A 20,764-nucleotide genomic window follows, 5' to 3' on the forward strand; every position below is an offset into this window, starting at 1 on the left:
TTGCTTATATGATGCTAATTTTTCCTTTTCTTCCTTGATCTGTTGTGGGCAAACAGAAGTGCACACACATGCAGGGGACTTAACACTGTGTGCATTTTCTCTATGCTGAATTTTAACTTTCCTTAGACAGCTCTGACACTCTTGAAGTAACTGAGTTCTTGGGGCACCATTTAGGCAAATTTCCTATTGCCTGGTTTATAGCCTAAAGCGGAACTAGTTTTGCCTCTCAATATACTGATAATGGGCTGTAGCTACCTGAGCTTTGGGGGTGATGGTGATAAAATGTCAACTATTTTAAACTTCTGAGCCGTTTATGTGAGGTTTGAGGGAGGTAAAAATTTATTTTGAAGGGAAGTGGGCTGGATGGTGGATTGGAGTTTCTTAGTATCAGGTACTGCTTATCATTGATCCCTAACTAGAATACTAGTCCCATAGCTCTGCAGCAAAGGAGAACCCCTTTAACATGCCTTTTGGGTCCTGAACTCCCTATGGCAGGGAAGTGAATCTTAAAGGTTAGAAATAGAAAGGAAAAAAAAAAMCAAAAAAAAGGAAAAAAGCATTTTCTGTTTTACACAAGCAACGAATCAAGTGCAGATGAGCCACATATGTAGTTTGCCTCTGTATGGAAGCACTTCTCCCTGTGGGTGGATGGGTGAGCTATTGCAGAATTTATAAAGGAATCTGTTTCTAGAAAATGTTATTTATTGCAAATGATAATGTATTGTAACTAGAACCATTTCTGAACTGAAACTATTACATTTATGTAACCCTACTAATAAAGTTTTGTCTTTCCTTCTAGAAGGTTATCAGGTACTCTTTTATATGTGGTATTATTCTGAATTGGATTCAACACTCAGGTCAGGATAATAAATACAGTTGTAGAGCATAACTTATGTTCATACTCCAACCTAAAAGCCGTGTAATATCTGACCCTCCTGCCTTCCTATTGACAAAGCCTAAGTAGTCTTTTTTTTTTCTTTATATCCTGAAGTAACATAATTCAGTACACCAGATAAGAGGGCAGAAACAAATTCTTACTGCAGTTTACAGTAAGAGTTTTCATGTGCTGGCTTTTCCCTCCTTGATTTAATTGACTGTCCACAAATATTCACCAGCTGTCATGCTTGGAAAGCCAAGTGTGGTGGTTTCATAAGTTTGTGGTTTGTTCTATAGCACATCAAGTACCTGAGTATTTGCAAGTATGATGACTGTTTTGCAGCAAAGGAGCTGGTATTTAACATAACCCAAAATACCACTGTAAATTAAGGACAGGTTATGCTGCTTCAGTTTCTGAACGGGAAAAGAAAAAATCATGCCTGAGTGTGTGTGAAGTTCATGCTAAATTATGAAAATAAAAGGTACTATGAGATACAGGTGGTCTTATGTAAGGAAAAACAGTGTTAAAGCCATGTAAGTGTATCTGGACATATGGCTTTCACCTTAAAATGTTTGCATTGTACATTTTGGTGATAGCAGCAGGCTCTCTTTTTTTAAGTAGGTTGATACAAGCCTTTACAACAGAAGGTGCAGTAGCAGTGATTCCTAAACAACTTAAGCAGCTGTGCTAAGTAGCTACATAAGTAAAGCAAATAAACTATCTGGTAAATGCTCACAGTAGCTTCCCATGCCTTGGAAAGCCCTAGGTAGAGACTTCTGACAAGGAAAACACTTCAAACAAGTGCTAAAATTTAACACACAGCTTCTGAACACCAAACTTGCATCTTCTCCCTTAAGCTATTTCAAGCTTTCCATAAGCTGCAGGGCTAGGGCAAAGGGCTCTTCCTCATGAGCAGTTACACATACAGTGGTGCCAGCTGTAGTGAGATGGATGCTTTGGTGCCAAGTCAAATCCTGGAGAACTCTTTTTACTTGCAGGATTGTCAAACTCCCAGCAACATATGCCTGATGAGTTTTAAGAAAAGTATGAACTATCGTAGTCTATGTACACCATTTAAACTGCCCTTTGCATTCTGTGAAAATCATAAAAGCATATAATGTGTCTTAAGAAAACTAGTCTGTCTAGGAAACTGATACGCAGCAGAACTCTAGCCTGCTTAAACTTTTCCTTAGACCGAGCAGTCTTGGTGAAAAGAGATAATGAAGTGCAATCTGCTGGGTATCCTAAACAGAATGAAGTGCTTAGATAGTTGCCAAACTTGAAATAACTTCTTAGCAGCACTGAGTGTCTTTCCTCGCCCCTCCAGGATCAGTTACCACAACCAAAAGCTTCCCTCACTCGCTCAAGGTAAGTTTGCCATCTTAGCATACCAGTGGGCAAGTATCACCTACAGTGACTTCCCGAAAAAGCCTCTGCACTATGGTTGGCGATGAATGTCTGCCTCTTTAAACTAAAAACACTAACCTTAATCTTTAGTAGATCAGGCAAACAGTTATTTCTCAGTTTCTTTATTATGCTGAGAGGACAAACTAATTCTACAAGTACAGTAGGATCAAATGACAGCTGTTTAGAGGATGATGTAAGAAAATGAGATGGACATTGACCACGAATAAGTTGGGTTAGAAATTAGAAGAGGATTTCTAAGAGTTCAAAACTGTCTTAACTAGATGGAAATAAAAACAAAACCTATTTTAAATCTTAATTAGGTAGACAATTACACAGGTGCCCATTTCCTGAAAGCAGGGCAAGGTACTCTGTGGTCCACAAAGCCTTTCCCTTGTGGTAAGTTGTTTGATTCAACATAGAAGACTGGCATATGAAATGACTGATATCATACTAGTATGTGAAAGCAGACTGATCATTTATTTGATTTAGAACAAAGGGACTGTAGTAGGGATAACCAAAATCTTACACCTAAAGAATGCCTGTGTGCAGAAGACTGTCTTTTTTTTAGTGCTTAAGGTGGCTGATGAAAGAATTTTCTGCAAATCCAATGGACTGAATTTAATGTGGCTGCTGTCAGTTTATCAATTCAATATTAAATAAGGTAATAAACAACAGAATCCAGTGCTTTCACAGAAGTTATTTATTAACTGACACATTTCTCAATCACAGTTTTAGTATCCAGAAATTGCTGAACTATCACAAATATAACCTTAACATAAATGAAGTTTAAGAATTCAAGTATATCCTTTGTTGAAGAATCACAGCTTTTGCTATGAATACAACTTAAGATTATTCTGTGCTTACTGATGTAGACTTTATCTACACAAGGAAACTATGCCAGAATCCAACCATAATCCAATCTAGACAAAGATATTTTTAAAGTTTATTACATAAGTTATTAATTATGGTTTCTGCTTGTTATCAGGTGTAGTAAAAGGTATTTTGTGCTGGAGAAAGGTAAGCATTTACTCACTGATTTTAAAATCTTGGTGTCTCTTCTGAGAATAGCACTGTTAAATGCACGAGATCAATAGTTTTGCAACAAATAAAGAGGCAGGTTAAAGAACTTATCCTCTGACTGCACTGTCCCGAGACGTACACCTACGTTAAAGACTGTACTGTCATACAGCAGTTAATGAGGTAACTTAATATTAAAGTCTGCAATTTAAGTTGTAGATATTCCATCAGTCTACACAAGTGCCTGCATCACTGCACTGTGGTACCCAGGCAGCAAGTTACAACTTTTTTTTGGTCTACTCATTCTCTCCAGTAAGAAATAAACATGTATTAGCAGCTAAAGCTGCCACATGGCATCATATTCCCCAAATCAGGCAGCCTTTGTGCTCAGTTCTGTGAGTTTATAAGTTGGCTAGAAGAAAATTTCTTGTAGCTAGTATAGAAATAGGCTATCTTTTTTTGTTCCTGACAACAAGCACATGTGCTGCAGCTGATAACAGTATTAAGTCCTCACTATCTTAAAGCCACAGTTGTAGGGCATTAAGAATTTCTGGAAAGACAGTAAGTGACCTTTACCTGCCCTTCAGCTGGCATGATGCACACAGACATTTTACTGACAAAGAAGGTTGCAAGTGCTGCACAAACATAACTAGAAAAAATATTTAGAAACAATGAGTAGCAGTCAATGCTACCTTATGTGCGCTTTAAAAAACCCTGTGAAACTCTGGTCTGGCTTGTTTCCTGCCCCCTGCCAAGTTATGTCTTATTTATGTGGTACCTTTTTGCCTAACTACTTTTTTTTGCCTGTCTTACAGTAGCCTATTTCATAGGGTACACTCATTAGCATATAGACTCTCCTGCCTTCTTTTATTTATTTTTAATAATTAATTGGTAAAGTCTCACCAAATAGAAGTTAACCAACACAGGAAATAAAATATCTTCCCCTTTACCCCTGCAACGCTGGTTTATTTACCAAATTAACATTGCACTTTAAAAAAAAGTGCTTCTTTTTACTTCTATTGAATTAATGTTTAAACACATTATTTATTATTTATATATATTATGTGTTTATTTCACATTAAGGAAACTTTACATCCTCTTTTAAAGATGACAGTTAAAATAATGAGGTGATGTGTAAAAATCTCACCTCTAATCACATTTATTTAAATCTTGATTAGCCCACAAAGTAGCCAAGTTTAAGGGTTTTTAAACCTTCCTCCCTAATGGACATTTGCCTGTATGACAATGAACCCAATTCAAGGCACAAAGCTCAGAGAAACCGAACCATCTGCTTATGTTCTTTGGAAGTGGAGAGTAACATTTTTCAGACCTGGAGCAACATTTATGTCAATGACTTTCCTTCTACCCAAGAACAGTCATATTCACTTCACAGATGGGAATTTATGTATATCATTATGTCACCACTTGGGACTTATCATAACAGCCCTTATGCCCCCTTGCAGTTCTRCAAGTTATTCCTGCAAATAAGCATCCCGTCCTCCTCCTCCTCTCTGTACTGCACTGCCATTCTCCTGGGACTGCTGGGGCTCATGTACATACCAACCGAGGCCCTATTTCATCCCAAACTTCCAAGCTGTTAGAGCTCTTTAAGGAGAAGCCCAAAGCTGAACACCTCTGCAGTTAGCATTAACATGCACTGACAGAGATATGTGGCTGCCTGCAAGGATGTCTAGCTGTAGCTAAAAGCAATTCCCCACCTTTCATGAGCATCAGGTTCTCCCACGAATTAACAAAACAAAACCAAAAACACTGCTTCTAAAAAAAAGGTTCTATAACTACATTAGAAAATGTCATTATTTGCATAAAGGGAGACTACCCTCCCCAACACTTCCCACATCCTACACACTCAAACATTAGAGCAGAAAAAGGTGGTCTATTTCCTTCTTTACATGACTTACGATGATCTATTTTCATTATGCACAAGTCTCCACGTCCTTTCCGCTTACACAGGGGTAATCCAAAAATAATAGATGTGTATTCTTCCCTGCTCCTTACATGACATAACAGACATGGTGATCGTATTACTGAAAAACAATGTATAAATGTAAAAATATAAAAATATATGGCAGCAGAGAATATAGTAAACATCTCTACACATATTCACACACAGGATTACTTATTTTTACAGAGGGTAAAAGCTGCATTCATACATATTCCTGGCTCTACAAGCTTATTTAAACTACAGCACTATTTTCCAAGCTTTTGGGGATTGTGCTTTTTGAAAAATTTTATAAGCCTCCAAAGCAGACATATTTTATTTCTAGGTATTCGTCGATGCCATATTTTGAACCCTCTCGTCCTAAGCCAGACTGTTTTACTCCACCAAAAGGACCCTCCACTGAGGAGATTATGCCTTCATTGATGCCAACCATTCCAACTTCCAGCTGCTCTGCAACTCTCCAGATCTGAGCTGGATCTTGAGAGTAGAAATATCCTGTCATGCAGACACAGAGATACAGGAGTTAAAATAAAGTCAGAAGGACCAATTGCAGAAGGCTGTGGAAAAGATACTTATTGACATTGTGTCTGTCATTTCATTAAAAATTCTCATCCCCTTAACTAACTGAAGCATTAAAGTTCATAAAACCACAGAAATATATTCATCTGTCTGAGAGGCATACCTGCTAAACCCACATTGGCTGCATTCGCTATAGCAATAGCTTCTTCCTCAGTCTCAAACCTGTCAATATACCGAAAAAAATTACAAATGAGGTTTACAGTTCAAATGCCATCTTGCTGACTTACTGCTGAGATGTGGCCTTATCAGAAATAAAAAAATGAGCATTTTTTCCCAAAAGTGTATTTTCAACATCTGATTTAATTTTGGTTTTGGAGCAATGGATCTTCTACCACTTCCCTTAATTTAAACTGCAGTTAGGTAGTCAGCATTGTCTTCATCCTCACTAGACACTGTAAGTTAGTAAAATATTTACCTGTCACAGGTTAGCCCACCAATTTCCCCGCCTGCACAAACACTCTCAACTATGAGAGAAGATAACGTGTTCCTCCAGTTGCAACCCATCACATTCAATCACTGTGGATGGAGGTGGGGATTGTTTTAAGGAGGAAAAGAAAGCTAGAAAGTTAAGTCATCCTTGATCAGAAAAACTTAGGACTAACAAGTCATATGACAAATTACCAAGTCCTGCCTCCCACTTCATTCCACAAAGCATGAAATTGATGGGGATTTTGCTGCTATCGTCCCTTGCTTAACTGCTGACGCAGTTTAAAAGAATCATTTTCGAAAAGCTGCAATGATACTAAAATTAGGTCAAGAGAGAGAAACAAACTAACCAGATATTCAAGGTAAGTTTTCATGTGTGTACCCCATTCCTACTACAAGAGCCATGTGATCTTATAAAAGTATCTTTCAGCTAATACTTATTAAAATATTATTTACATAAAATAATCTTTGACTGATCTTCTATTGCTATTTTTAATCTGGAAAATGAATAATCTTACTTGATAACTGGTGCTAAAGGACCAAATGTCTCCTCTTGGGTGCAAAGCATTTTTGTTGTAACATTACTAAGTAATGTTGGCTCAAAGAAGTTCTTCCCCAAGCTGTGTCGTTTTCCTCCAGTCACAATGGATGCTCCTTGAGAAACTGCATCACTAATGTGTCTCTCTACCTGAGGTATGCAAAATAAAAATCTCAAAGCTAATTTTTAAGAACTTACAGCAGTATATTTTACGCTGAAGAAACACTACTCCCCAGTATTAAATAGAAAATTTTCAAGAGAAGACTTTGTAGAAGACCATTTGCAATGTTGTTTAAAATTTCTCTTGAATTTTAATTTCTCTCACTCAGACATCATTTCAGAGGAATGAGTTATGAGTACGGCCCCAGTCCCACAGAGATAAAAGATGCAACTTTTCTACTGCAAYGAAAGGAGTATATCTAATATGTAAAAAAAAGTCTCTGCAGGACTGAGAAGTACGCCTGACATCCATGATCAAGTACTGTGAAAACAGAGGTATGTGACTGTCATTTAAAGAGAAATGGACAATGGAAGTAAACCTTCAGGGTAGCACTGGCGAGAACATTTTCCACGCATGCTCTAACAAGGACAGACAGCACGCAAAGTCAATGGCCCTGAGAACCTCTGTATCTACAGTTCATCCAAAGACAAGCAAGTAATGAAAAAACTAACGTAGTAATCTCTACCTAGAATTCTATTCTTTGAAATAACTGAAAAGCACTTAAGTGACTATATACAGTTTTTATGTGTGTGTATGTAGGTGTTTATGACACACACATACACACGCTATACTTTTTTGATGCACAAAGGGAAGGCATTTTCTTACATCCCTATACTTGAAAGAAATCAAAATATTGAATCACTCGTTTCCCAAATAACCCTAAATATTTACATATTCCAATATTTTATAAACTGAAGGAATCTGACAGCATTCATGTAGAATGGGAGTGAAACCAAGCCTGCATATAACCAAGCCATAACATATTAGAAAGTATGAACCACATAATTTAATCATCTTTAACCTTAGGAAGGGTGAAAGGAAATATTACAGAAAATGTGGCTGAGAAGGCTGAGAGGAGATCTTATTAACATGTACAAGTATCTTAAGGGAGGGTGTCAAGAGGATGGAGCCAGACTCTTTTCAGTGGTGCCCAGCGACAGGATGCGAGGCAACAGGCACAAACTGAAACACAGACASTTCYATCTGAACATGAGGAAAAACTTCTTCACTGTGAGGGTGACAGAGCACTGGAACAGGTTGCCCAGAGAGGTTGTGGAGTCTCCTTCTCTGGAGATATTCAAAACCTGCCTGGACACAATCCTGTGCAACGTGCTCTAGGTGACCTGTTGAGCAGGGAGGTTGGACTAGATGATCTCCAGAGGYCACTTCCAACCTCAACCATTCTGTGATTCTGTGATGTGACTTACTGCAATTCCAAAAAAAATCGGTTTCCTGGAGTCACAAGTCATCCAAAACAGAAGACCCAAACCATGCATAGGTTTCAAGTGATTCCAACATCTAGAGCTCTGGTATTTCTAACCTCAATGCATTATTCTGCTTAGCTTTTGCCAACCAGGTGCACTTTTCTTCAAAATAAGTTCTCATTCACAGTACCTCTGGATTGCAGAATCACAACACAACTCTGAGTGCATCCAGTTTCAGTAAATAGTCCTCTTTAGAACAGCCAAGAAATAATTAGGAAGAATCAATTTCTCCCGGCAGAACCATCTCTTTCTCCCTAATGCGTGTGGGGGAATGATACTTTAAGTGCCACATCTGTTCCAGTATATATACATATGGGCTTGGAGGAGAGGACACGCTTCCAGAAAACCAGCCACACTAAGTACATTCTAACAAAACAAGTGTGAAAAAGCTAAATATAAATCCAGAGTTACTCTATGGATCATGAAAAGGAAATTAAGTTGTCAAAAATGAAATCTTTTATTTGTACCTTCTCCACTGCTTTTTCATTAATCAATGGCCCCTGGGTAGTTTTTGCATCAAATCCATTTCCAACATGTAGCTTGCTCTCTATGGCTTTAGCAAACTTCTCCACAAATTTGTCATGGATCCCCTTTTGCACCAGGAAACGGTTTGTGCAAACACAGGTCTGAAAACAAACATGAAAATGTAAAACAAATAGTAATTTATATTGTATTTCATATATTCATGAATTAATTCTGGCTTTCATGACACAGTATGTATTACTACAGTGATCTGTCCTCTGCCTCTTCTCCATCAACCTAAGCTGTTAACAAGTTTTGCTACTTCTTTCATCACTCCACTCACTTCAGAAATCCAACTTCAACAAGCTGTCAGTATGTGTGTGAAATATCGCATACTGCTAATAGAAGTTGCTCATGCTGGGAAAAGGTTTTATGAGCTCTGTGGACTCTCATATATGAATCAATGATGGTCCAAAAGAAGTAAAAAGTATCCTCTAATTAGAAAGCACAGAATACTGGACTGACCAACAGAACTACAAGTCACATTGAAAGGGGTGGTGGAGGGTCTTTTTTTCTAACTGCTTCATTAATTGAGTTTGACTTTTCTTTCTTCCTGGAATTTGTTTGTGTTTTCAGTGACCTACTAACATACTCATCTGTGCTACCCATTTGCTCTGACCACATCCTATCTTACCACAATCTCTCAAAAGTAACATTTCCTCTTCTATCCAACTACATTACCTGTGACATTCTAGAGCTCCTTATTCTTCCATGCAACATCCTGCACAAGAAGTGCCTTGTATGTTAGATGGTGTCCAATATGTATCTGACCACCCAGCAGTCCTTGCCCACTTTCCAGTCTCACTACTTTGTTTCCCTTCTTTCTTTCTAAGACTAGTCTTATGTTTTCTTTTTGTGTTATTCAAGCACTGCTAGAAAATATTTTCCCAACCAAATGACCTTCCAGTCCCCCCCAAAACTTCCTTTTTCCCCAAAGTTGGAGTTCTTCTTCAACTTAATGTTCACATCTCCTGGATGTAATTCTCCTAAGGCTGGAACAGTCTTCATACAGCCCCGCACAGCTGACTGTTCTGAAAAGTTGTGCTCTTAAAATTTTTTTTTAAGTAAAATACATTTGAGGCAAAATACACTTGAAGCTTGACTACTTTTTTAAAACTCTTTGCTGTGGAAAATCTAGGTAGGTGTGTCTCCAGGCATTTCAATCACCTTAACTCTGCTGAGTGCTTTCAGAGCAGAAGAATGACTGGGATCAGGCATAAAGTCTCACAGATAGGAACATTTATCATGAGACTGGAAGTTGCTATTTTAAGAAACTGCTAAATCCTGAGAACTGAAGCAAGATAATGCCTTTTCCCAGCTCTAGCTCTCCAACAAATGAATTCAATGCTCATTAAGTAATCCATGCCCCATCCCTTCTCACACTCACGGGAAGGATCCTAGTGAACATTTTCCTTCTCATTGCTAGTGTTAATAACTGAGTGCCATACACATTGTAAAAGTATATGGGATTTTACAATGTTGTTATTCAGACTTGCTGTTTGATAACTAGCTTAAGTGCAGAGATACGAGTCCAGCACCCTTCCCTTCACAATGAAGTGTTTATGCTTTCCTTTTTTTAAAAAATAGCTTATTTAAAGCTTAAACTCTATGTACAGCTTTTCACTCTCCAAATGCATGGGAAAAAAAGTTACTCTTACCTGCCCTGAGTTTCTATATTTAGAAGCAAGGGCTCCTGCAACAGCACGGTCCACATTGGCACTATCAAACACTATAAAAGGAGCATGCCCTCCAAGCTCCATGGAAACTCGCTTCACAGTGCCAGCTGCATGTTTCAGCAGTATCTGTAGGTAACAGAGGAGACAGAAATCTGTACCTCTCCCAGATGTAAACGATGGAACCACAGAACTTACAGATGGAAGGCAGTGAAAAACCAACTCTTGTGGCGAATTAATCTGTGTCTTCTCTATAATGCTAGACCATATGTTCTCTCCCATTACAAATACAGGGAATAATTTCCTTCATTAAAATCTTGGGATGAAACTAGGCCAAGAAAAGGTTAAGAAAAGGATTTTCATCAACTCCAGTTCAGATCAGGCTTCTACCCACTGATATTGTCACTCACATTTGTTTGTTCATTTCTTTTTTGATAATAAAATAATCTTGTGAAATTTTCCCAAGATCTGACAGAATGTGGGGCTAAAATTTGCCTTGATATCAGACTTGTTCTTCATTCCTCCTATGGCCATCCCATAGGATTCCACCACCTCTAGCCACACTCTGCAGTATTACTGATTTCATTAGGGACGCTGAAGAAAAGGACTGCTTATTGACTAAGGCTGATAGGAGACAATCAAAGCAAGGGCCTCACTTCTCTAACACTTTCTCTCAATTACAGAAGCTGTTCCCAAACAGTACATTTGAAATTCAATTTCAGTATTCCTATTAGTATGCTCTCACCATGTAATATGGAACACGAGCATCTTGCACAGCACTGATCAGGTTACAATTTGATAAAAGGCAATTACCCAGCAGCACACAGACATCCTTCTACGAAGTACTGACACTAAAGTAAATAGATAGTATCTCAAGAAATACACACTTATTTGGACAAACTGTGTACTGCAGCCAGAAAAGAGGAAGAAGGCTCTATATGTAAATACACTTTCCCTCTACCTTTCCAGTATAATCACAGTAACAATCTTCAAGGATATTCTGTGCATTTATGTACCTTTCCTGTCGCAGTGGAGCCCGTAAAAGATATTTTGGCTACCAAAGGATCAGTGCACAAAACTTCCCCTACAGCTGGTGTCTGTTGTCTGGAACAAGGAACAACATTATACACTCCTGCTGGAATTCCAGCCTGGTTTGCAAGCTGCAATGAGAGAAACAAAGAATTTGCATTATCAGTAAATTTTGTAAGAAGAGCATGTAACAGGTAATGGAAGAATGGGTAATGTTTGTTTAGTGCTTTGAAGAAACCAGTCTGTAAGTCAGCTGAAACTCAAGCTGTGTAGCACAACTAGTAACAGATGACACAGTGTCAGAGAGTGGCTTCACTCCTGTTTAAGGTGGCTGTGATTCAAAGTAAGCAAAGAAAAGACATAAAGATGTTTCGCGTGCAGTTAAATGGTTAGATCCATTTTGAGGCTTTTGACCATATTCAAGGCAACTCTCAAGGATTAGTAATAAACTAAAACCTCTGGATCAACTGAGCCAACTTGTCCTTTCTTCATGTACAAGCTTGGCTACAGCTATCTTCAAAGCCCACCTGACTTCCCATTTGTGGATTCCTACTTTCAGCTTCAGTTCACTGCTAATGTAAAGCTTAGTATAAAAGCTCACCTCTCCAAGAGCTAATGCTGATAAAGGTGTGTCCTCTGCAGGTTTCACTACTACCGTACAGCCAGCTGCCAGAGCTGCACCAACCTTCCGGGTAATCATAGCACTGGGGAAATTCCACTAGGATGAGAGAAAGGTACAATCAAACTTGGGAAAATGTTGCCTCTGTTTCCACACAAATAGCTGACACTTTCTTCAGTTACATGATAATCTAAACAGACCTGCGTGACGTGCTTTGTCCTAAGTGAACGCTACAAGGAAGTACTGCCAACACAGGAAGAAGCGAGTACAAGACAGAAATGAAACTTTCCGTGGGTGTTTCCTGTGGCAGGGTGAGCCATGAGGCCCAGTGCTGTGGGTTGAGCTGAAAACCTTCATGTGATTTTAAAATTCAGCTATGCTTACCGGCGTTATAATAGCTGACACTCCTACTGGCTGTTTCAGCACCAGGATTCTCCTGTCTGTTGCAGATGCTGGAATGACATCACCATAAACTCGGCGAGCTTCTTCTGCAAACCATTCCAGAAACGAGGCAGAATACAGGACTTCACCCTGTGATTCTTTCAGAGGTTTTCCCTTTGATTAAATCAGATTGAAGACACACTTTAAGTTGGCAGACTGAAGCAACAAAAACAAGTTTAAGTCACTTCAGAGTTTTTGTTCTAGAGTGCTTTATAATCCCGTATCATGTATGCTGCAATTTCCAGGATTATATGATTTCACAAGCAATAGTTGCACAGTTTCAATATATGGTCATTGTACAGTCAATCTGTCTGCTGTGTCTGGATTTATACCTGCACTAGACAGGGACCTAAATAACAAATGTGGAATGTGTTTATTTACAAACTCTGCAGTTAGCTGGTTCAAAAACCCCATTTTGAAGAAGGCAGAAAACTGGGCAAAATATGCCCTTATGTTAGGGATATTTTTGGGGGGAAGTATTTCTTTGGGCTAGCTCCAGGTCTGGTCCAGTGGACTGGATGACCAGTAGCAGGTAGAAGTCAACAACAGAGGAGTTCCTGTAGTATCTTCCAGTACAGCTTCAACCAAAAGGAGCCCAGTCTGTGAATTCCCAGACTGCTCTGTGATGCAAACCAAAGTGAGCTAAGTGAGCGCAACTGGGATACTTGCTTTAATAGTGCACTCTGATCCAAACAAAAACACTGGTGTAGACATAACCCATTAGACATAAACATTAGGAGTTTTAGAGAGACCACTGAGGCCAGACTACAGATTCTGTTTGTCAGGGTAGGAGTTTAAAGGAACATCTATGACAAACATCATCATAATTACAGCAATGATAACTTGTCAGACGGCTTCTTTTTCCTTAGAAGATTGGAATAGGTAAACTGCAGTAAGAAGGAGCCTTCAAGAAAGGTAATCCATGATCCCCATCAAAGTTTGTGCTTTTTCGTGATCTTTATTGCATATCTGGATATATGCGCTGATCCTTTCTAGCTCTCTGATTAGTAACTTTGCTTTGCTAAGCATGATTAGGCATAAATTACCAAAGTCTAACCATTAAACTCAAGCAATACAAAAAAGAAAAATCTGTTATTCCAATCTTTATTTCACATACTTAAGGACAAACACAGTACTTGCATCAGTTTCCCCTTGTATACACATATAATTTTTCTGTAATCTTTTCCAAGTCAATGAAACTCTGAAAAAACACAAACATTTATGCCATTAAGACCACAGTTTAGGCTTACATACACTTCTGTACATCACAAAGCACAATGGGGGTCTGATTTCAGCTGGGTTTCTAGGTCCTATTGTCATCAAAAGAATGGACTCTACATATGTAAGAAATAGTGATGTTTGAAACATTACGGATTGACCTAGTAGGCAGAAGTGAACGTGCAATGCATGCACTAAAACTCAACTTTTTTTAAGTAAATAATTTTATTAAAAAAATACAGTGTCTAACTGGTGAAATGCATGCTAAGTATTTTGATAGTTTTCAGTTTTATTTTAATGTTAGTGCGTTATGTTTCTAAAAAATAAATGTTACCATTGTGAACTACCAATTTTCACGGATCTGGAGCTAAGAGATACTAATTAAATGTCTGGGTTACCTGGGTACCTTGCTGGCTTTAGAAAGGTTTAGAAATATTTTTTCACTTAACACGATGATCAGAATTACTTCACTGATCAACACCAGAATTGCAGGGGCAGGTATTTCTTCCAAAAACATTTACTACTGCTGCTGCATTGCAATATAAATAGAGTCAAAGCTTAGTTATGGGCTCACAGTTGTGAAAGGCAACTGGGCAGATGCCCTTCCCTGCAGGCCCCAATTGCAGCGCACAGAAACCAGACGCGTGGCTGGGGAGCACTCTGCACTCCACTGCTCCTCCGGCAAAGAAGGGAGCCAAAGCGGCCCCGAGGTCTGCGTGTTTTTTACCTGTTATACTCACATTCTCCGCTGTGATTATCTTAGCCAGGTCATCTTTGTTCTCAATCATTAAGTCGTACCATTTGCGGAGCAGCGCGCTCCTCTCCTGCAAAGAGAGACAGGTGCCCTTGTGTCTGAAGAGGAGCCAGGCCCACGTTAGGCTGAACTAGCGCCGCGCACCCACCACGCGCCTGGGCTTCGCCGGAGAGGGGCCGGGTGTCCCCCGCGGAGGGCTGGCAGCCCCCACCCAGCCCCTGCCCCGCCGAAGCGCGCCGCTAGCCCCTCGCAGCCCTCGGGGCCGCCAGAGCGCAGCCAGCGCCTCCCCACCCCGGCGCTGGCTCCCGGGGGCTTCTCCGAGCAGCTGGGCACCGGGGCCGCAGCCGCCCCACGCGGCAGGCTCCCCCCCTCCTCTCTCTCCCCCCTCCTCTCCCCGCGCCCGCCCCAACGGCGCCGCGCCGCCAGGGCCCGCCGGCCGCCATCTTCCTCGGCCTCTCACCTTGGCGGGGAGGCGGCTCCAGGCGGCGCCGGCTCCGTGAGCGGCCCGCACGGCCGCCCGCGCCTCGGCCACGCCGCAGTCGGCCACTTGCCCCAGCTCGGCGCCGCTGGCCGGGTCCCGCACGGGGAAGGCGGCGGCCGCCTCCACCCAGCGGCCGCCCACCAGGCCGCCGCGGCGCAGCAGGGCGGCGGGCAGCGCCGAGCCGGCGCCCCGCGCCGCCGCCCGCCCCGGGGGCGGCAGGAGCGAGAGGAGGAGGCGGCGGGCGGCGGCCCGCCAGAGAAACACGCTCGCCATGGCTGCGCTGCGGCGGGAGGCGGCGGGGCCTCGGCCTGCCTGCGCCGCCCCGGAGGCGCCGCCCCGCGCCGGGGCCTCTGCTGCGCCGCGCTCCTCTGGCAGGTGGCGGCAGCGGGGATTGCCTTGGCGTCTAAATTGCTTGTTTTTTTTTTTCTTTTCAGTCTGGATCGTCAGACCTAAACGTGTGTGTGTAAGAGCTGCACAGCGCTGTTGTTCCCGAGTGCCGAAGCCTACAAATTTGCGTTGTTTTCAGCTTGGCAGCTAGCGTGTTTCTACTGATGCTGCTCTGGCAGTTGTTTCTCGTTGTTTTGTGACATCTAGTGTCGCTGTGCAAAGCACCTGCGCAGGGAGCCGAAGTACTGCGGAATGCTCTTCTCCGTCTTGCCTCGGTATTTTAAGAAAGATACTGCTGCCGTTGTGCAACGGTGGCAATTACACTGCCCAAACCGCAGTACTATTACAGGGTTCAGAAGGGGAGAACAGCCGTAGATTATTGTTTTTGTTATAAATTATTTCATTTGAGGTAAAAATAAGCACTGGTGTAGAATGGCCTTTCAAATACCGCAGTAGTTTACCTGCTGTGTCAACATGTTTGAAAGAGAAGACATGTAACCCACATTTCAAAGGTCACAGTCCTGCTGCTCCAGGCTTCCAAAAATCAGCCTGAGCCAGCATACCAGCATCATGGCTGGCTGGAAGATTTGGTCTGTTTTGCTGGTTGCACTGTACAATTTCTGTCAAAGATGTGTTCCAAGTGGAATTTCAACACATGTTGAAATAGGTAAGATATGTTCACAGTTAGTTTTCCTGTGTTTTGAATTGCTTGCAAGGAAAAGTAAATTCAGGTTTGGCTGGAAAAAAAAAAAGAAGAAATAATGTTAGTGATGAACATTCCACCTTGTATTTTAACAAGCTGAATAACATAGGATAGATACAGAGTTTGTTTTTGGAGTTTCTACCTTAGCTGCACTGTTTTTGTAAGCAGGATCAGTGTGATTGCCTCTTTTTCCATCTTCAGAAATACAAGCATTATGTAACTGAATGTTTGTGTCTGCAAGTCTTACACAAGTATAGTTTGGTGGGAGAAATAGGGGGAATGCTTACCTTTATGCAAATTGCTGAATTGTTCTACTTAAATATAAACTAGAGATTAACACACAAATCATTTTTGGTAGCTCTGTTGAAAGCAGAGCCCTGTTTGTGTTAATTGTTTGTCATATCTGCATAAAGTAGATAAAATATTATACTGTATTTGTATCTGTGACTAACGTAATGAAAATTTTGTTCTGTGTCTCTTTCTGGTAGGTTGTTATCTGTAGCCGAAACAACCTAGATCTGTAGAGAATTGAGGAAAGAACTGAGTGAACATCTCAGTGGAGAAATATTTCTGTTTTGAATTTCTTATTTGCATCTGTTATTTTTTAAATCTGTTTTCTGCAGTGGTTCTTGTGAGAACACTCTTGGGCAGAATGAGATTATTCTGAAACATTGACTCATAACAAATTGTAACTGATAGTTTTAATTATTTGTTCTTCCTTTTCTGGTTCTAAGTCTGTTTCTCAGCCAAACAGAAAATAAAACATACGAGGTGATCTGTATTCAGGTGGTCTTCTCAGGCTTTAAGTACTGAATACATGCAACTCTGAACAAGGTAAAAGCTGAGGTGATTCATGGAGTTCCTTTGCAAGGGAGCGGATACTCCGGAGCCTCCCTGGCTGTTGCACCTCTGGTCGTTGTCCTGCAGACGTGTGCTCTTCCTAACAATATGTGAAGACTCCCATAGAAATCAATAGGATAAGTCACACCGCCTGAAGTTAGGCAAATGCATAAATCTTTGCAAGCTCAGAACCCTAATTATTGAATATGAACTTCTGAAAACTTGAAGTAAAGGATTTGACAGGATACAGTGTGTTTGCAAGAACTATACAAAGAGAAACAAAGTCTTACAGATCTGTTCCAAAGGAGCCATTTTATTCTAATCAAGGAGGCATATTACAAAAAGCTTATACAAATTTAATTWAAAGATCTTGGTTGTCTAAAGAGTAGTCCATATATTTAACCACTGAGTCACAGTTTATGACAAATTTTGTTCATTTGTCTGAAAATGACATTAACTGGGTTCAGTTCTGATGCTGCTAAAATCAGTCCTTTTATCAGTGTGCAAATAAAAGTTGATGATGATAAGACATTGAAAGTTATTGCCAAATCCAAACATTGAATACTCCAGGAAAAAAAGAATCGTAAAAAAGGGGGAAAAATACCCCAAAGTAGCACCAAATTCTGTCCTGCACATACTCCCAAAAGTACTTCAAAGCGATTAAAAGTTCTGCCTGTTCAAAATGTTGATCACGTTCGGTGTGCTTGGCAGCACTTCGTTGTGTCCTACTTGCCATGGCCTCATTTTTGGGAGCAGCTTTGAGTGGGCAGGCTTTTCTTCTTGCAGGGGCCCCCTTCAGGATCAGCAGGATTCAGTGGAACTGTAAAGATCCATCAGTAAAATTCACTGTAAGGTTTAACTTGCAGAATCTGGGCCCATATGAATAATAAGTCAGGGAGGATGAGAGGTGGAAAAAATAAATTGCCAAACTGAGAATCTCAGACGCTGGAAGCTACGATCTGTGTTGAAACATTGGGTCTTGAAACGATAGACTTTTTTTTTTCTTTTTTTTTTTTTAAGTTATTCCTTTTTTGGTGCAAGATTGATCTTTAGCTTATCTTTAAAAGTATCAATATAAGGATGGTTTAGAACAACGGTGGGTAAAATTCGAAGTGAAAGTTCATTCAAACCCGCACAGTTTTGTCTAGATCTTATTCCAGAATGAGAATGTTTTTTTTTCAAGCTTAATTAATTTGGTATAGATCAAATTAAATTCAGCATATTCTGGGTTGTTTCAGTAGGGAAATCAGTCTTAGTTTATAAATAGCTCAAGTGATGAGTAAAACTTTGTGTGGGATGGTAAGAAGATAACTTATGCGTTTGTAGTTTCAACCCAGCAATTTTAGAGGCAACGTTCCTTTAAAAAATGTATTTTTAGAACACTATTAATGGATTATCCCTGGGATTTAACATAAATTAGAATGAGATTTCATTAAAAGTGATTAAGTGAGTTTGTTTCATTCTCTCATTTGATGCTCGCTTAGTAATTAGTTTGGCAGTAGGAATGTCTGTCTATTCAGTAAATAAATAGTGGCATTTACTTTGCTGACTTCACATTTTTGTTGTCTTTCATACATGTTAAATATTAATCAAACTGTTAAACTTTCAAGTTGATTCCAGAGGTACCTTTTGGAATGGTTAGGGCAACAGTGAAACTTAAATACCATTCACATGGGTTAGCTAGTAAAGCTGTACAGCTATGATACGTACTCAGTATATGCTGGGTGTGATCGGTGTTGGTTCATTGCTATAGCTCAAATCTGGCCATAAAGAGTCCCTTTTTTGTGCTGTGAGGCACTTCCATCTTTGTTGGTCAGTTTGGGAGCTGGAGAGTAGATAGAGACTGATGAGACCACAGTGCCCAGATGTGCCATGGAAACAACATTTCTGTATTAGATCCTTAGATGTGAAAAAATACCCTCTAATCCGTACAAAATTTTTTGGAGAAATTAAGTTTCGTATGCCTGTGCCACTTGGCTTAGATATGACGATGTGGTATATTCTAATTTTTGATAATGCTTCTAACAAAACAGAGGCCTAGCCACAACACTTATAAATCAATACTTTAATATGTTGTTTTTCAGCACATAGAGCTCTGGAATTTTTCAGTAAGCCTGAAGGGAATGTTAATTATAGACAGGTAGGAAGCATATTTYTGTTTAATTGTGTACACCTTTCTTGTGTGTGTTTCTCTGTCTGTCTCCTTGCCTTTCTTTATTATTTACTCTCAGTAATTTTTGTACCTAGAATGGATTTTTACCTTTTCTGCTGGAAAATATTTGATCCCTACTGAATAGTATTATAAATATTCAGTAATTACATGTATACATTGTGTGAGGTTCCATGTTTTTTTTTACTTGCATGTTTTGCCATCATCTTAAATCATACCCTCTTTGGGTAGTTATATTAGAAGAATCAATGGAGGACTTTTGAAAAGGTTACTTTAGTAAAGATAACAAAATGACAATCAAGTTTTGAATTTAGTCCATTACATATATCATTTACCCCTTTTCTTGTTGATGTAAATAGTGTTGGTATGATTCAGAGGTTGAAAGTTAGCAGCCTGGAGGAGAGCACCTCCAAAAGGTGACCTCACCAGTACCTAAGTTAGATCATACCTTCCTAAAGGGTCATTCAGATTACAGTGTATACTGATTAGTTTAGTTTCACTTACAGGGTTGGGGTGTGTGKGGGGGGACGACGACGACACTTAAATAGTATATTTTACCAAGATAATAGTTGTATCTTGCTGGCAGAATTAAAATTTTACCTTTGATATTGACAGTGAACTGTGTTTCTGTGCCATGTAATACTATTCTGATTCCCTTTTTTCCCCATCCTTCCTTTTCCCAGTTGTTACTAAACCACCAAGATGCATTTCAGGCTGGGAGCATTTATCCTGATGCCTTTTATCCTTCAATCTGCAAAAGTGGTGAGAAAAGATTTTTAAGTCCAATATTATAACAACTTTATTGGTATGTGAAAATCCTATAGAATTTAGTAGGGTTAAAAAACAGTAATGTTGTAAAAAATGAAGTATGGCTATAAATACCTTCCTGAAATAACTTTCACCATTTTTATTAGTACTTTGAGCTCTTTTGTAGAACTTTATAACAGAATAATAGATTATAAAATGTTATTAGAAAATAGCTTTTTGGTAAATTTAACTATTAAATTTAAGATGTARGGCAATTTGATAAAAGGTTGCTGTCTGATTGAATTAGGTCAGATTACTGAGTAGTGGCCTGGGGAAAAACTGAGAGAAAAAATGATCTTTTTAAGTCCTGGAGAAAGCACAGAGCTAACTTCTGTATTAGGAATTATTATTTTTTATCACATCAGTCACAAAGATGATAAAAGAATATTAAAAAAAAGAAATAGGACTTGGTGAAAAAAAAAGTGTTAATAGCATCTCAGCTTAAAGCCTTTCTTTTACAAGAGACAGCCTCTGCTGTCTCTTGCCTTATACTGGTTCCTGTTTGAAATTAATGTCAGTCTTCGTTATGGTGCTTGCAGATCTAAAGAATGTATTACAAAATTAGCTCTCCATTGCAATAGCTGTAAAGAGTACGTCTTGACTTGCAACTCTGGTAGGTCAAATCTTGATTGTAATTGGCTTCCCCAGCAATTCAGGGACTATAATCAGCCAGGTAGGGCTTGGTCTGGGATTTTTGCTACCAAAATGGTAAATCAGGGTAGTGAGCAGTTGGCAAACAGGACAAAGACGGTCTGTCCTCTACCAAATAAGCTTTATGATGTATATGCAGGTATCAGAAACAAAGCAGTGACACGTGATTCATATTAGGAT

General features: G+C 39.8%; 2 protein-coding genes across 2 annotated transcripts in view; one reads left to right on the forward strand and one right to left on the reverse strand.

Moving 5' to 3' along the window:
• Positions 1 to 2,966: 2,966 nt before the first annotated feature.
• ALDH5A1 (aldehyde dehydrogenase 5 family member A1) lies at positions 2,967 to 15,108 on the reverse strand. Its single transcript, XM_026079834.1, has 10 exons — positions 15,006 to 15,108; positions 14,532 to 14,615; positions 12,517 to 12,687; positions 12,115 to 12,231; positions 11,501 to 11,644; positions 10,470 to 10,613; positions 8,757 to 8,915; positions 6,785 to 6,954; positions 5,944 to 6,002; positions 2,967 to 5,756 (listed from the first exon to the last, which is right to left on the reverse strand). The coding sequence occupies exons 2-10, from the start codon at positions 14,577 to 14,579 to the stop codon at positions 5,551 to 5,553; spliced, it is 1,218 nt and encodes a 405-aa protein (XP_025935619.1). The 5' UTR covers positions 14,580 to 14,615; positions 15,006 to 15,108; the 3' UTR covers positions 2,967 to 5,550.
• Positions 15,109 to 15,220: 112 nt separating this feature from the next.
• GPLD1 (glycosylphosphatidylinositol specific phospholipase D1) overlaps positions 15,221 to 20,764 on the forward strand; it is a 28,167-nt gene continuing 22,623 nt past the window's right edge. Inside the window, exons 1-3 of the mRNA XM_026079840.1 lie at positions 15,221 to 16,080; positions 19,041 to 19,096; positions 19,810 to 19,888. Coding sequence (XP_025935625.1) covers positions 15,984 to 16,080; positions 19,041 to 19,096; positions 19,810 to 19,888 — 232 coding nt within the window. The 5' untranslated portion in view covers positions 15,221 to 15,983. The remainder of the gene's footprint in view (positions 16,081 to 19,040; positions 19,097 to 19,809; positions 19,889 to 20,764) is intronic.

This window comes from Apteryx rowi, unplaced genomic scaffold (genome assembly GCF_003343035.1).
Source record: "Apteryx rowi isolate R43461 unplaced genomic scaffold, aptRow1 scaffold_50, whole genome shotgun sequence".
Classification (NCBI taxonomy): domain Eukaryota; kingdom Metazoa; phylum Chordata; class Aves; order Apterygiformes; family Apterygidae; genus Apteryx; species Apteryx rowi.

Bases quoted from the DNA above. Each gene is read 5' to 3' on its own strand.
- ALDH5A1 (XM_026079834.1), bottom strand. From the start codon at position 14,579: ATGATTGAGAACAAAGATGACCTGGCTAAGATAATCACAGCGGAGAAT. The intron at 11,645-12,114 runs GTGAGCTTTTAT...CTCTCATTGCAG, and splicing joins CAGCATTAGCTCTTGGAGAG to CTTGCAAACCAGGCTGGAAT. The intron at 10,614-11,500 runs GTACATAAATGC...TGTTACCTACAG, and splicing joins GCTCCACTGCGACAGGAAAG to ATACTGCTGAAACATGCAGC.